Source organism: Ceratosolen solmsi, unplaced genomic scaffold (genome assembly GCF_000503995.2).
Source record: "Ceratosolen solmsi marchali unplaced genomic scaffold, CerSol_1.0 scaffold29, whole genome shotgun sequence".
Classification (NCBI taxonomy): Eukaryota; Metazoa; Arthropoda; class Insecta; order Hymenoptera; family Agaonidae; genus Ceratosolen; species Ceratosolen solmsi.
The window spans coordinates 4,919,569-4,936,286 of record NW_011948417.1 but is presented as its reverse complement, the minus strand read 5'-3'; the positions used below and the strand labels follow the sequence as shown (position 1 = coordinate 4,936,286).

Genomic DNA, 16,718 nt, shown 5'->3' with positions numbered 1-16,718 from the left:
TTTTTTTTTTTTTTTTTTTTTTTTTTTTTTTTTTTTTCGAAATTCGAAAGAAAAAACTTATTTTGGCAAATGAAATAAGAATATCATCTCGTTAAGAATGCATTTGATGTGAGTGTGTAGTTAAACATTGATTTCAAAGCTCAGTCAGTCATCGAGAGAGAGATAGAGAACTTCGTTGGATATATTTGGCAGAAGGAAAAAGAAACAGTTGATGGGAGAGGGGAGGGGGGAGGAGAGAATCGGAGTGGAAGGTAAAGAGAAGACAGCGCAGGAGAGAAAGAAAGAGAGAGACAGAGTTATGCAGAAAAATGAGAACACGAAATAGGTACGAGTGGAAAATTCCGAAATTATTCGGCTCCGGAACAACCGCGCGCAAGTGGCAAGGACATGGGAATCAGCTGAATAGACGAGCTTGAATATCGCAATAAAGGGGGCGGTGAAGAGGGAATGACATTAAGAGACAGAGACAGAGACGGAGGGGGGGGGGAGAGAGAGAGAGAGAGAGAGAGAGAGAGACAAATGAATGAGTAAATGGTAGAGAAGCTACAGCGAATGGCCGTGTTTAAATGACCTAGAATAGAAAGGACAGAGGATAGATTAATGCTAGTAAAAGTCAACACTGGCTTAGCAATTTGTACTATAAGTAAGAACAAAAAAGCGCGATAAAGCGTAATGTAAGAAGTACATGTCACATTAGGTAATCGCAATCACATTAGTAAAAGGAAATCGATGCAACGACATGTTCATCAATTTTTTTTTCTTTTGAAAATCCAAACACGCGAGCGAGCGCATGCAAGCACATCCACATAATAAATGACGGCCACGCATTCACGCATTCACGCATTCACGCATTCACGCATTCACGCATTCAAGCACGCGGGCACGCACACAGGCGCGGCCGTGAGTTGAATTTTTCCAAACATCCGAGAATAATGACTGAAGACCAAGACGTACGATTATTAAATTATATTATTAAACAATGCGGACACAAGTCATACAAGCATGAGACAGAAAGCTGCGCATTTGCAACATGTACTCACTTTTGCGCGTTCACGACGACGAACGACTGCCGACATAGACTCAACATTTTCATTTTATTAGAAAAAGCGACGATACAAAGTTATGATCAATTGGCCGTCGAGCGAGACTGGTAACACACGCTGTCGCGCTAATTAGATTACTGACTACGAATCCCGTTGCTTTAATATTAAATTTATTCGTTCGTTCGATTGTGAATGTTTGAAGCTCTAGGCGCTGCTTAACTCTTAAAACGCGGGCGCCGAGTCTTCGACTCTCCAGGTCCAGCTGCTCTGAAGTGTAGTGCAGTTGTAGCCATCGCCGCCGTTGCCGTTGCCGTTGCCGTTGCCGCCGCCACCGCCACCGCCGCCGTCGTCGCTGCCACCGCCGCCATCGTCGCCGCTGCCGCTCATGCTTTTGCTTCTTTATGCGTTCCGTATATATATATATATATATATATATATATGTATATGCATATGTATATGCATATGTACAATCGACTTTTACGCGCAGGGTCGCGCAATTCTCTCTCTCTCTCTCTCTCTCTTATTTACTTATCTCTTGCCCACCTACCTCTAGTCACAGCTGATCGTGTCTATGCGCCAACAAGAACAAGAAGATGAAGTCTTGCTTAAGGATAGATATATACATAGGTATAGACAGAATACAGTTCGTCAGCAGGTGAACTACCGTAATCCATAATATAAGGATTACGAATATTTGCTATAAACTTACGCACATCCTATGTGCAGGTAATACATGCATTTAAATGGAATTATTCGCTAGGATATTGTTAAGATTAATGATGGGTTTTATTTATTTATTTTTTTTTATTTTTTTTTTTTTATTTTTTTTTTTTTTTTTTTTTTTTTTTTTTTTTTTTTCATTGACACGTCAGATTTTATTTGACCTTTATTATAATGGCAGATGGTAGAGAAACATAATTGAAATTATATCGGACGAAAATATAATTAAGGCGTAAGCCAAAAATCTGCTCGGCTCGTGAAATAAAATCAAGGCTGCTATCGCCTGATTCATGTTTAGCAAATAATATTGAATCATAAAACAGATAAGCTATTAATTCGTTTTTATTATTTAAATTGTGAGAATAAATTTACTTTATCCGACCAATTTCGTCTAAATTAAAGATTTTATGCTCAAGTAATATTATGCACCATTAAAATTTCAATATAAAATTTCTTATGTATATGTATAATAATATCAGATTTCAATAAATTTATAGAGTTTTTATCTAATTTTTTTAATGAATACTCATTGCATAGAAATAAAATATGAATTAATTAATTTCATGCACGTTCCTTTAATCAAAGAAATTTCTTGGCTTTTCTTCGATATCCGTGCCTCACGGTAGAATCAAATTATTGTATTGTTTGAGTACAAATTAAAAAAAATCAATTAAAAAAATCGCCAATACTGACATTAAATGACTCGAAATGTACTTGATGAATTCTTCATATAAAGTGTTAATTTTCAGGTCATCATTGTATGTTCATATAGAGTTTATCAATATTTTTCTTCAAATTTTTATATATTATTTAAGCCGTAGGATATATTTATTTTCCATTATGACTATTATCAAATTTACCGATCTTACAGGTTTTAAACTCCAAAATTATTAGCACACGTTAATTACTTCTTGTTGTATTATCAACAATAAAAGAATCGTAATTGTTACGGAAAAACAAATAAAAGAATGAAAAAAACGAAAAACAAAAAAAAAACAATACGTGTTATTTATTATTCTATGACAATTGTTCAAATGCATTAAAAATTCTTATATTTATCATCGAAATAATACAGCTTAAACATTTATTAAAAATTATAAAAATTATATTAAAAATAACGAATGCATAAGTTGAAATAATCTAAGAATAATTATCAACATTTGCATTATTTACACTTTGGGCACTCTCATTACCTTTAATTACAAGTGCACATCACAGTAATTTCAATTGCAATGAACTTTTTTTACAAAATCAAATTTCATTTAAATTATTAAGCCACTTCTTCGGTAACATATATTGACGATAGCAATGGCCATGATGATATATTTAGGAAGATATAATAACTTCGTTCCTTTGCATTCTTCGACGCTAATCTTGAGTCTCATCTGTAGCAACCAAAGAATATTTAAACAAAATATCTTACGATAGCTCTTTCACAACTGTATAATTGATCAATAATCCGATAGTAAGAATTACACCACAATAATCTACCAAAATTCTTTTTCAATTTATTCAATTCATTCCGAAAAAAAATCATAAAAAAATTATTCTTAATAATTAATTATCTATTAAATTTTCTATAAGCTTTCCTTGTACGAAAATATTTACTATATATATATATATATATATATATATATATATATATATATATATATATATGTATATTCTTTCATAAAAGTATTAGTAAAACTATTACTATCGCTAGCGTTCTAATATATTTTGTTTTTAATATTTTTAATATTATTAAATTAATATTACATACAATTTATTAAAAATGTGAAATTTAATTTGAAATAAATATTGTATAGTAATTCTTTATATTGTCATTAATTACATTCATTATTCAAATAATAATTATTTTATTTTACTCTGTTATGTAATTGAATTTAATTTCAATAGTTATTAATAATGTTAATATTATCTACGTCTAAATATATTATTGAATTTTTTATATCTAAATATGGTATGATTAAGTAATTATATTTGATAAATAAACCAATTTTTCTATAAATAAATATACTAATTATAAGGAATAATAAAAAAAATACTAATATTCTATGAGTATTTTTTGGTTTGGTTTCGGCTTACTTTTATCTCGTTTAGAAAATCTATATTCTGTTTCTTTTTTCTTTTAACTAAATAGAAGGTATTATCATTACCAAAAAATTAAAAATAAAATATTAATACGCGTTTACATTTTGAGAGAAGTGTTAAAAATAGATTGTCATTAAATTTTACGAAAGATGTTTTATTTTAAGTCGTATATTTCAACTATTTGTGATTATTATACGAGAATTTAATTCGTTATAATAACAATTATTTCGATCGTTTTATCATTAATATTGGTTGAATGATAAAATTTAATATAATGGAAAATAGAATTCATCAGGCAATTATATAACTTTTAAAGATTTTCCGACTTTTGATCAAATAAATGTATAGCAGCATAAAGTAGCGATTAAATTATTGTTATAAGATATTTAGAATATTTTAACCTAACATTATAATTTTTTGAAAATTTTCATGTTACCTCAAATTAATTTAAAATATCGAAACTTTTTTATTTTTGTTTTGTTTAGAAAAAACATGGTTAATAATGAAATTAATTCAAAATTCAAAATGTATTTACTATATTTTATAAAATACATAAAAACGAACTTATATAACATTAATTCGCATATACTTTTAAGTTTTTAGCAATTATATATATATATATATTTTTTTTTTCATTTCTAGCATTTAAAATATAATTATAGAATTATCATCGGCACCTCGAAGTATAAGTTTGATATTTTTTTATTGACTCAATTAATCAATTATTTATTTAATAAAATTTATTGTTAATATTGAATATTTTAATTTTACAATTGGTTTTCATTGCGTAATTTTGTATTACTTGAACATTTTCAAGTTGTTTGATATAAAATTTTTAAATATAAAAAAGACGAAAAGGTATTTAAATAATTAATTATTTTTTAGATTAATTTCATTACTTTTAATTGTAATTCAGATAAGTAATAAAATAATTTTTAATTGAGATTTGGGTTGTTATTCGGAATTTGTATTATATTAAAAAATCTTCCTTTTATTTATAATCATTTGGAATTTCGTTTATATTATTATTTAGATTTTATATTATTAAATAAAATAACTTCAATTTTATTCCTGTTCTGTTGATAATATTGTAGTATTTAATATATATATATGTCTAATTATTACATTTACCTTACAAAAAAATGATCCTTTAATTAATTTTGTAATTAGATTATTTTAAGGCATTAAAAACACGAAAGATTATATAGAGATGTCGCAATAATTTTTATCGCTTTGTATAATTAAATTTTTATTTTATTATTAAAATAGATTCATAATATACATCTGTAGTAACTTTCATTGAAGAAAGATATCAAATTGTTTAAATTATTAAGTTATTCCTTTATTTCATGGATATTATTATTGATTATTATGAAATTTCATTGGGAGCATTTCTAATGATTGTTTTGTAGTTGAGTTATTATTAATTATCAACGCTTTTATTATTATTTAATTCATTTATTATTTAAATCATCTGTTATAATTCATAAATGTATTATTTATGTATATTATAATTAAAACGATATGCAAAAGAAAAAAATTAATTTTAAAAATCAGAGGGTAATATATCTTATATAATAAAGTTAAAATTAAAAATAAATTTTATTGACAATTAAATCATCTCTAATTGACAATTAAATAAACTCATTCCAAAATTAAAACCCCGATCTTATATAAGAGGTATATAGAATGAAATTTACAAATATTGTGTTCATTTGTTTTAATTTTCTTATTCACTTCTCAATTCATTATAAATTATCAGATAATTCGTTGATTCATAAAAAAAAAAGGCAGAAATTGCAGCAAACAGATATTATATAGTTAATGTAGATTTATTTACATTGTGTCAAATTTCAGAACAAATTTTATAATGCATAATACAATTTACAATCTTATATTTTCTCTTAGAAAATCTTGTAAAATTCACTGTTATTTCCATTATTGTACATGTGTTCATATAAAAAAAAAAAAAAATTATATAATTATGATGAAGACTACTTTATTATTCCCAGCCTTTATTTTGCCCCCAACATATTAAAATATACATTCGCATATATGATTTAAGGTTAATGCCATATCATGTTTTTAATAAACGTATAAGAATAAGTTCATTGTAAATAATTCAGTGATTTCCTTTACTGCAATAATTTAGAATACCAATGCAAGTCTTGAATTTAATTACTGTTACCTTAATTAGTTATAAACGTAATTCTTAAGAACGTTTAATGTTTCATGACTAATAACAAAAAGCTAGTCTTCTGGTACAAATTAGTATCAACATTAAGAGAAGTTTTCGATACAAAACTTTAAACGCATATTTTGATCTAGAAAATAATCTTAAAGTGATATTTACTTCTACAAACTAATTACAATAATTAATAATAATGAACCTATTTTCAGTTTTCCTCCTGTTGCATTTGAAGCTCTCGAAGTAATTGTGCCCTTTGCTTTTCCAGTTCATCTTCTGAAAGTTCCTGATGTACAGCATCATTAACGGAACCTTCACTTTGAGCAGACGACCTACGATGCTTTTCTTCTTTTCTTCTCCTATCTGGTGATTCCTCGGATGACGGAATCCTTGAATGTGATCTCTACATAAAAAATAATATTGTTAGCAATATGTTTTAAAAATTAATTTAAAATTATTTATTTTTATTTCTTAACCCACAGATTGACTTCTGCCTCTTTTCTTCTTATTCTTTTTTTTCTTAGCTTTCCTGGCGTCTGACTCCGAACTATCCGACTTACTCATGAGACTAGTTGATCGCGATCTGTGTCTTTTCTTTTTTAACCCTTTTTCACTTCCTTCGGACTCCTATAAAAAATTATTTGACATTTATAATAAAAAAAATATTGGTCCAAGATTATAAATGAAAAAGTTTAGGCATAAATTGTACATACGCTGTGTGACTTAGAGCGTGATCTTCTTTTAGGTTTCTTTGCTTTTTTCTTTTTACTCCTAATATGATGATGGCTGCAACTTTCTTCAAGTTCATGCTGGTATTCTTTGAAAATTCTAATTCTTTCACTTTCAAGTGTTATAGCTTTAAAATCTGGTTCTTCCTCAAGTTTACTTCGAATATCTTCCCATGTAATTTGATGATTAACTTCAACAGACTTTAATAAATTTTTGAAGCCACTTTCGAGTTTTTTGAATTTTCTTGTCTCTTCTTTGACACGCTCTTTTTCTCTTGCCTCAGCCTTTTCCAAGAGTAAATTATATGTCAATTTAACATTACCTGCATCTAAAGTAGCTGACTTTCTATCTTCGCAAACAACGGTTGCAAATTCCTCAAATGTTGTGTTAACCTGAACCTCAAAATTTTTTTCTTTTAATATTTCTCGTATAATTTTCTTTTCATCGTGGAACCTTGATTTTAGGTCTTCGACGTAGAATTTAAAAAGATCTAGCGGTGTTGATCCTGGCTGCCCCAGCATTGCTGAAAACCTGAGATCTGCTGATAACATTGGATATAATTCAACCCACAGAGACATCGATGTTAATTTTCCTTGTTCATGCAATTCATCTAATAAACTCTAAAAAAATAAAATCTATAAAATTTTAAATAATTAACATATGGATACATTTATAAACAATACTAACTATAAATCCATCTCTATTTTTTCTTTCCTGACGTTTTCTACGTTTTTTCTCTCGTTCTTTTTCTTCTTCTTCGTCTTTTTCTAATTGACGAATATGATTTTCAAAGACCAATAAAGCATCTTCTTTATCCATTTGTAATAAATCTGCATCTTCAGCAAAAGCCGAATGTTGCAGTAGCAAAGATTGAGCTTCTTGCCAAGTTGTTTTATAGGTGACATCAGTCATTATATCTAAAACTTGAGCTAATCGTTTTGTATTTCTTTTTTTTAATTGTTTTGCTTCTTCCTTTTCACGCTTCGCTAAATTGAATATAACATCTTCATATATATCGCGACGATCTGAATCTCCTACAGCCCGCCAAATTTCTAAATTTCCATACATTTCTTCGCATTTGTAATATTTAGTTGTACTTGACATTCTTTCATTTTCTAATAAAAATTGTTCTAAATCTTCTTTTGCTTTTTTTAGGCTTAAAATGTAATATGAAATTTTATATAATATATGAGTAAAGTTAATTGAAATAGCATGTTTTATATTTTTACCGTAATCGTTCTTGTTCTCTTTCTTCTTTCAATTTTTGCGTTTTATAAGCATTAAATGCCTGTTTTCTTTCATTTAATTTTTTCATTTGCGGATAACGAGGATCATTTTGTATCATTTTCACTGCTTGTTCCCATGTTGCATTAGATGGGACATCTCTCTCCCTGAGTAATTCTTTAAAGGCTTCTATTGCCTCTTTCTTATCTTTAAATTGCATTTTTGGTTCAGGAGTACTATTTCGACTACCGCTCGCCGAACCCTTAGCCGAATTGCTATCTTCATCTGGCTTTGAAGGTGGAGTTGGAAGATTTATTGCTGCAAGAGTAGCTGCCATAGCCTGTTCGATAGCAGATTTACCACCTGGCTCTGGAGTACTATTTTGCGATATTACGCTCAAACTTGGAGATAAATGATGCAAGGGTACCCCACCACTGAAACCATATAAATAATATTATAAAGCAAAAAAATTAAAATAAAAGTAATATGCGATATATATTAAAATATATTAGTATTTTTGATCCTTAAAATAACATTTTTATTATTTATACTAAGTTGTACAAAAATATCTTATCTGCAACTATAAAAATATAATATTAATTAATAATTATACAATTATTGCACCATCGTCAAACATCATTTAAGCTTATTTAATCTTTCTTTACATCCAAAATTAATAATAATTGTAATAAATATAATAACTAACGTATTTGTCGCACTAGCAACAGCAGCTGCTGCAGCTGCTGCAGCCTCTTCCGCTACTATTCTTGTTTTCAAATCTTCTAATTCAGGTGGAATGATCCATCTGGATTCTTTTGTAGTTACATTGTGATAATAAACTTTCCCATTTTCTGACTTATACTCTTTCCAAGGACACTGAGATAATAGCAGTTCACTCGGAGATTTCAATTCATCCGGTTTTTCCCAAAGGGATTGCTTCGTTACGCTATTGTAATAATATGTACGGCCATCGGGTGCTTTATGCTCGGTCCAATCGCATTTTTTTTCAGCCAATGCATTTGTTGCGATATCGGCAGCCGCGGGTGCTGGAGGAGGTACACCAGGAGCTGTAATATGTGGAGGAGCAACTAAAAATATATAATTTATAATTTTATCAATACATGCACATGCTTTAATTCAATGGTTATATGAATTACTAAGTACTTTTAACGATGCTGTATTTCCTTTAGAATATCATATGGTTAATTTATGTTATCGAAGCTTAATGTAATTAATTATAAAGCAAAATTATACGCTTATTTACCAATTACGCCAGCATCTGGAGGGCCTGATATTGGAAATCCAAATCCTGGTGGGGGAATAGAAAACTGCGGTGGCATTATTCCTGGAGGGCCTGGTGGTAAGCTCGGTGGTTGTATAAATGGCGTTGCTGGCATCATTGGTGGTACAAAACCTGGTGGCGCCGGTGGAAATCCAGGAACTGCGGGTGGTGGGATTCCATCACTGGAAGCCTATTCAATATTATAAAACATAATATTTAAGATTATAATACTTATTCAAAATAAGATAGATCAGCTTTAATTCAAGTTCTTATACAATGAAATCAGTAAAATTATTATACAATACTTATCGCTTCTTATTAAATAAGGCATGCAAGAAATACAAACAATTTTAAAACATAACCTATGGTTAGATAAGGAATTTAAATTTCATATATTAAGTAGATGGTTATATATAAAATAAAATCTATTTTAAATATAAGAGTGCTATCACTTGATGTTCTATTTATATTCTATAATAAAAAAAAGATTTATTAAAATTACATTACCATAATTAAAAATTGGAATTAAAACGCCGATTGACGCCCGGTCCTCATCAACAGACCGACCCTCAGTGACATCTGTGTTCCACACTACTAAACCCAATATTCGAAATGTAACGAGAGAGGAATGAAAAAATTTAGAAAGGGAAAAGTGGGACAGGGGTAGTAGGCGCGAACTTAAAATTCTCAGAAGGTTTAAGTTTTTAAAATTAAATGTTTTCTTACGATAAAACGCTTAAATGATTGAATGTTTCGTTAAAGTAAGTGGAATCAATATAAAAATAGCAATAGATAAGAGACAATGAGTTTGAATGATTGAAAGGGATTTTATGATTGATTGATTATTCGGTAAATATATAAAAATTAATGTTATAATATTAATAATTATACAGGCAATTTTATTAAAATCGTGTAATATTTAAACAATTTTATTAATTTTATTACTACGTTTATAATATTTTCTTATAAAATTCAATAATAATAACCCTGAACTTCTTAGAAGTACAATGTTAATTGAATTTTTTTTATTCTTTTTTAATCAATTCAAAAACAAAATTATTCGATTAACTACCGGTACTAATTTATTATATTAACTCTATGTTATCTAAATGAGATTTGTTTGTTTTTATATATTAAAACTTAAGACGATTTTTATTTTTAAACAATTAAGATTTTTATGGTTTATTGGAATATACGATAATTTCAGTCTCATATGTTGTCATTAAATGCACTTTTGTCTGTCATTGTATTAAAAGCGATAAAATTTACATAATCATTTACAATTGTGATAAAGATAAAAATTTCACGACACTACTTCGGCAACCAATTTACTTCACTAAATCAAGGATATTTCATCGAATCTAACTACGATTATGCATTATTTTTTTTATATAAAATTCTATAGAAATTCATATATATACAAAAAAGCAATATATATTTGTATTAGAATTTAAAAAGTATTTTTAAACAAATTTTCAAAGTTTTAAACATAACTTAACATTTCTCAATGTAAGTATGGCTATAACTTGTTAAATAGTTTAAATATAATAATAATTAATAAAAAAAATTTTCTAACAATTAACATAATAATGATAATATTGAACTTCAAATTAAACTTGGTTTCAACTGAGCTTTTAGAATATTATATTATAAAGGTAGTTATAACAAGTAGAAAAATATTAAAGAAGTATTTAGAAACTTGATAGGACAGGCAGTTAAAATATTTATTTTTCGAATGAGATAATTCATAGTAATTACTATGGATTTCGAGCAATTTAAAGTACAATATCGTCGTTTGTAAATTATTATAAATAGAAGAATAATGCTATTCTTATGTATATATTTTTTTAAATAATCCGAATGAATTTTCTATGACAATAATAATAATTATTGTTATGTTTTGCATACTTCATTGTTAATTATATAAAAATAAAAAGTCCTTAATTCTATAAATTTGACATTAACTATTTAATACATTTACTAATCATCACATTTAACTGTAAAGAGATAAATACGAGGGTTTTATTGTCGCTTGTAGAAAATATTTTATATCAAGAATTAATTATTAATTAAAACACGGCAAAAATATTAAAAGAATATAATAATTTTAGTGTTCCGTTCTTATTTTCATTATATATATTTCTCTATTATTAAATTATCTTTTACTTCTTTGTTTTAATGTACAAAGATACATAGAGCTATTATCTATTTTTATATTTATTGTTATGAAAATTATAAAATGTTTCAGGGAATTTTCTTTGACGTTATTGGTAAAAGTAATTTGTTATAAAATACCTTATAAAATAGTTTCATAATTAAACTTATTATACAAATGTATTACATTCTCAAATTTTCTACCATTCTAGCTGTATATATTTATATCGTATATATTACAAATCAATTTGAAAAATATATTTATAAATATATATAACTGAAAAATAAAATGTTTTTGTACTTTTAATTTTGCAAAGATAGATTTTATGTATAATGAAAATATTAAGTATAAATAGAAGTATAATAGTTTATGTGCGCATATATAGACATAAACAAATTACGGAATAAGTAAAAAAATATCTAGCTCCTATGTGATTTTGAGTTTTGATCAAATGAATGACTCTTTGATTAGTCACATTATAAATAACCTAAATTGACGCAAATATTTATAATTATAATGATATTTATATTACTGATTTTTTTTTTCTTTTTCTCTTGCTGTTATTGCCAAATCGCAATTATATATTATAACAATTAATAAAATTTGTTGTAGTTTTAATATATAAATGACAGCGTAGTAGCTGGAAATTTTGGGAGTTAAAGGATACTATGTAATTCTTGGGAAATATTGTAAAAAAATAATTAATTAAAATATTATTTAATTGAATAATAAACTCTGAATTCTTATGATTTTTCTCCCGTAGTTAAAATTCAACAACGAACAAAGATACAATGTACAAATTTTTTCCTTAATGCATGGTATAATGTAAATAATATTGTCCGATAATATAGTCGTGAAAAATTTTTAACTGAAAAGGAAAGTCGTGATTGCTTATGCAAAAGTTTATCATTGTTTTTGCAGTACCTTTGATTGGATTTAATCAATTTTAAAACCAGAATTTAACATGATTTTCACTGTATATATGACAGTATGGTGTTCTCTAATCTACATGTACTATCAAATTTCTTGATAAAATTCTATGAAGCAAAATGCATTTATGATAGGCTAAAGTGAAAAGAAACTTCATAATATAGTCATATACTATATAATGTTTATCATTAACTTTTCGTTAGATACAATTGACTTATTTGTAAATCGATAATAAAGACTACTTAATTAATTATTTCTCCAAGTTATATGAGATTACTACAAATAAGAATTAAATTTTTGTAACATATCCGTATCTAATAACAAAATTATAATTATATAAAAATATTGTGGTGTTGTGGATAGAACTGTATATGTATTTGCAACTTTAATTTTAGATTTATGCAGAAATGTATATACACAGGTGTCACTTTTGTCCCTTTCAAAAGTAATTTCAAAAGATAAAAAATGCAATCATAATGCCGTTATTTATTTATTGTGTATTTTTACACTATATTTATTCGATGAAAGCTTAACTCAAACCCTCGAATCTCTTACGTAAATTTATGCTGGGCGTATTGCGACAAAATTATTTGCAGATATATTGATTTTTATGGCTAAATAACAACACCATTTAGCAATAATTTGCAGATTTTCTAATTTATTTGGCAAATGAATTCTTAAAAAAAGAAAAAATAAATAAATATAAAATATATAAATTTAACGAATAAATACAGCGACTTTATTTTAATTATTCAATGGTATTACAAGATTTATGTACCAAGGACAAATATAGTTAAAAAAAGAAGAAAAAAAAATGTCCGTCCTCGATCTAGGTGTCCTTGTAAATGTAGGAAAAACAAGATTTTTTTTTTTTCTACCGTATTATATAATTCAAGATAAATATTTAATTTTCCTAATTGTAAAAATTAAGGATTCATTCTAATAAACCATCAATTTCATCACTAAACATGGTCACGATCCGGAAATATATATATATATATATATATATATTTGATATGATAGGGAGGATTATTCTTTGAATTCAAGGAAATAGATATAGTTCAGGATATTCGGAATATAATATATATCCAGAAAATATAGATTTCATAAATTCAAGAAAACGGTTATTACCGAGTCTTATTAGCAATTGGAACATAAAAATTATAATTTATGGACAAGTCATTAATGAAACCAAGTTGCTAAAGTAATTCAAATGTATAATGAAACTCGATTTTTCGTTGTTCGTCGATAATAGTAATAAAATTGAATTTCACCCTCGTCCGACGTGGGCTCCGCCATTCGCGCAATATGATTTAATACACAAACACATTGATAATTACGATGAAATTTGTAAAGGACACATAAATAAATAGTGCCAAAAAATAAGTTATTTTGTCGTGTATGAATGCATGCAGCTTTTGTAGGGTTTATGTTTGTTAATTTGAGATTTATGAAAAAGTTTGTATAAGCCAACATAAAATTAAGTTCATTATACAATATTAATAGTAAAAATTAATATTATTTATGATGAATTATTATTGATCGGACTTATTTATTAGGATGCATAAATAAAGTAGTTTACACTTTCTTAAAAAGGCAAAATTAATTCTTATGTTTCATTTTTTAAACTCGATAATAACATACCCCAAATGTAATTTGATTGATATTTTATATAATCCACATGAATATTTTAACATAAGTACTATATTAAACTATGATATGTTTTTAACTTTTAACAATTCATAAAATATACAATATATTTTAAATCGATAACATATTAAAAAAAAAAGAATGAAAAAAAAAAACTAATTTTTACAGTAACAAACATTTAACTACAATATTAAAAATACTCATTACGTTATATTAACTATTACGATTAAGACAAATTTTTAATTTATCTTTTTAATTGTAAGAATAAAAATACTGGTTATTATGGCACTGAAATAGAATTTTCTTTCGATAAAGTAAAGACTTGTTCCCACTGATTTTTATCTTGATAATCTATATTTTCTATACTTGAAGGATCAAGCATTGGTAAATTTTCGACATCCTGCATTTCTGTCAAATCTTGAAAAATTATTTGAATATTTGGTTCCAATATTTTTGCTACAAGTAATTAAATTATCTTATTTGTTATTCTATCTTTAGGAAATTTATATTTAATTATTTTACAAAATAATGTAAAATAACACATACACGTACTCTTATATTTTGGTTTCAATGCATCCTTGGATACATTGGACAGTTGTAGCCAAAATTTCTCTCTTCTATATTGTCTAGTTGCTTGTTCTAAAGCTTTAGTGAGTGCAATCTGTAATGAGATTTAAAACGATTATTAATTGTTTAAGGAAGTAGTTAGTAACGAGTAATATCATTTGAAAGTGAAAAATAGAGTCAATACAATTTAAGAATATTTATTTGTATTCCGATAATTAAAAAATTTGCTTTGATATTTAAAATATTAAATTTTAATAATAAAATATTGCGCTAAAAATTTTCATCTAAAAGTATTCTATTAAATTACATATTCAATCTCACTTGTAAATTACACTTTTAAATCTGTTAAAATATCAATGCGCATATAAAATAGATATTATTTAAAAAATTCAAAATTAATAATTTAGACTATCGGTAATTTACATATCGTGTACATTTTATGCTAAATCAAGAGCACATGATTTATGATTTTTTATAACGCTAAAATACAACCGATGATGCATTTATATTGTATTTACAAAAGAATAAACTGTTTTTTTTTTTTTCTTAAGATATTAAAATTGCTTTTATATACGTTTCCTCATTACTACACTCTGTTGTAGTATATTAATGTGATATTTTAATTAAGTCACTTTATTCAATGTATAACTGAAATGAAAAGTCATAAATTTTGTAAATGAATATCAAATGATTATTTTCAATTACAGTTGAATTAATATCATTTTTAAAAAGCGAGTGTAAACAAGAACCTTGTAAAGATCATAATTTTTTTGAAAAAAATTTCATTTAAAATGTAACATTCAATGATCATCAATTATGAGCAAATGCCAGTGATTCAATTATATTATTAATTTTTCCTCGTAGGCTATAAATTATGAAAAAGCTCGATGAAATTATTCACGTTCAAGTAACAACTTGGGCATGGGAATGACGCTTGGACCGCGGGAGGTCTTGAGTTGAGGGGATTGACGTACCCCATATTGAATAAACTACGTCGCGCTACTTGATTTATTTATTATTACCGAGTAATAAATCGGCACTCCCAGCTCATTCTGCATTCTTATAGATATTTTATGTATAAAATCCAACATAAAATAGAAAATGCCTTCGTCCGTCTCCTTTACCTGGCACATTTGCAATCGTGTCATGCCCGATGTTCGGTTCTGCGAAACGGCGGTCGTCAGAATCTCTTGCTTGATTCCCTGCTTCGCCTGTAGCAGACTCTTCTTCACGCCAGTTTTCCTGCAGACCCTCGATAGCAGATCGAGCCTGCCCGATCGAAAGTGCTCGTGGAGAAATTCATGAATGTCATCTTGAAAGGCAGTGGTGCCGTTGCATAGGTCGCGATTGTGCGAAGTGACCTTGCGAAAACCATAGAGATTCAATTGGCGTATGAAGCTGGCTATATTGGTCGTCTTGAAGATGGAGTTCTCGCAATGAAGGTACTCCTCCTGGAAGCTCTTGTAACTGAGAAGAACGGTTAGGCCATTCGCACCCCAAGTTATGGCGCCGGTTCTGCACTCGTTCACAATGCGCCAGAGTTTCTGGGGGAAGCGTAGCGACGGTATAACACATTCGTCGTTGCTGTTCGGCTCTGTACTGAGTGAACTTTTGTCAGACGACATTCTATTTTAACCGATTTTCTGTATTTTCGTCGCTTAATCGGCTTAAAAAAAAAAAAAAAAAATAAAAAAAAATACAAATAGAGAGTTGGGTCGTCTCGGTTGACAGGACTCGGGCAGAATTCGACGGACTTTCAAACAAAAGAACGTCGGCCGCTCTTTTTCAAGTATATGTTAACTTATTACACGCCACTAGACGGCGAATGTTTTGATTACTGATCGACACTTATTCATATATTACTTTCTGCTTGACGGATAACGTCTCCGTCAGACAATAACATAAACTATTTTTTACCGGTGCAGTCATTTTATGCGCGCACACGCATACGAAATATAAATAAACACACGCGTATATAAAAATTAACGATTACAAATGCTTATGTTACACAGATGGACTTTATTTCTCCTTTCATTGTTCATGGAATTAAGCACTTTAAGGCCCAAATTCGTTTACAATACTACGTAAGTTTTCATTTCAGTTTGCAAGATGACTAAATTTACAGTGATGAAATTG

The 16,718-nt window shown here is 27.6% G+C and overlaps 3 protein-coding genes across 3 annotated transcripts in view; all 3 read right to left on the bottom strand.

The window, feature by feature from the left end:
* P5CDh1 (delta-1-Pyrroline-5-carboxylate dehydrogenase 1) overlaps positions 1–1,355 on the bottom strand; it is a 5,438-nt gene extending 4,083 nt beyond the window's left edge. The window contains exon 1 of the mRNA XM_011496352.1: positions 1,041–1,355. Within this exon, the coding sequence (XP_011494654.1) occupies positions 1,041–1,093 (53 nt within the window). The 5' untranslated portion in view covers positions 1,094–1,355. The remainder of the gene's footprint in view (positions 1–1,040) is intronic.
* Positions 1,356–5,995: 4,640 nt separating this feature from the next.
* On the bottom strand, positions 5,996–9,868 carry Prp40 (pre-mRNA processing factor 40). The gene is made up of 8 exons (XM_011496351.1): positions 9,788–9,868; positions 9,263–9,470; positions 8,705–9,086; positions 8,004–8,432; positions 7,462–7,930; positions 6,759–7,394; positions 6,526–6,672; positions 5,996–6,448 (listed from the first exon to the last, which is right to left on the bottom strand). The coding sequence occupies exons 1-8, from the start codon at positions 9,788–9,790 to the stop codon at positions 6,254–6,256; spliced, it is 2,469 nt and encodes an 822-aa protein (XP_011494653.1). The 5' UTR covers positions 9,791–9,868; the 3' UTR covers positions 5,996–6,253.
* Positions 9,869–14,295: 4,427 nt separating this feature from the next.
* Positions 14,296–16,259, bottom strand: LOC105359702 (heat shock factor protein 2). Its single transcript, XM_011496350.1, has 3 exons — positions 15,707–16,259; positions 14,568–14,676; positions 14,296–14,471 (listed from the first exon to the last, which is right to left on the bottom strand). The coding sequence occupies exons 1-3, from the start codon at positions 16,205–16,207 to the stop codon at positions 14,296–14,298; spliced, it is 786 nt and encodes a 261-aa protein (XP_011494652.1). The 5' UTR covers positions 16,208–16,259.
* Between the last annotated feature and the right edge of the window lie 459 nt (positions 16,260–16,718).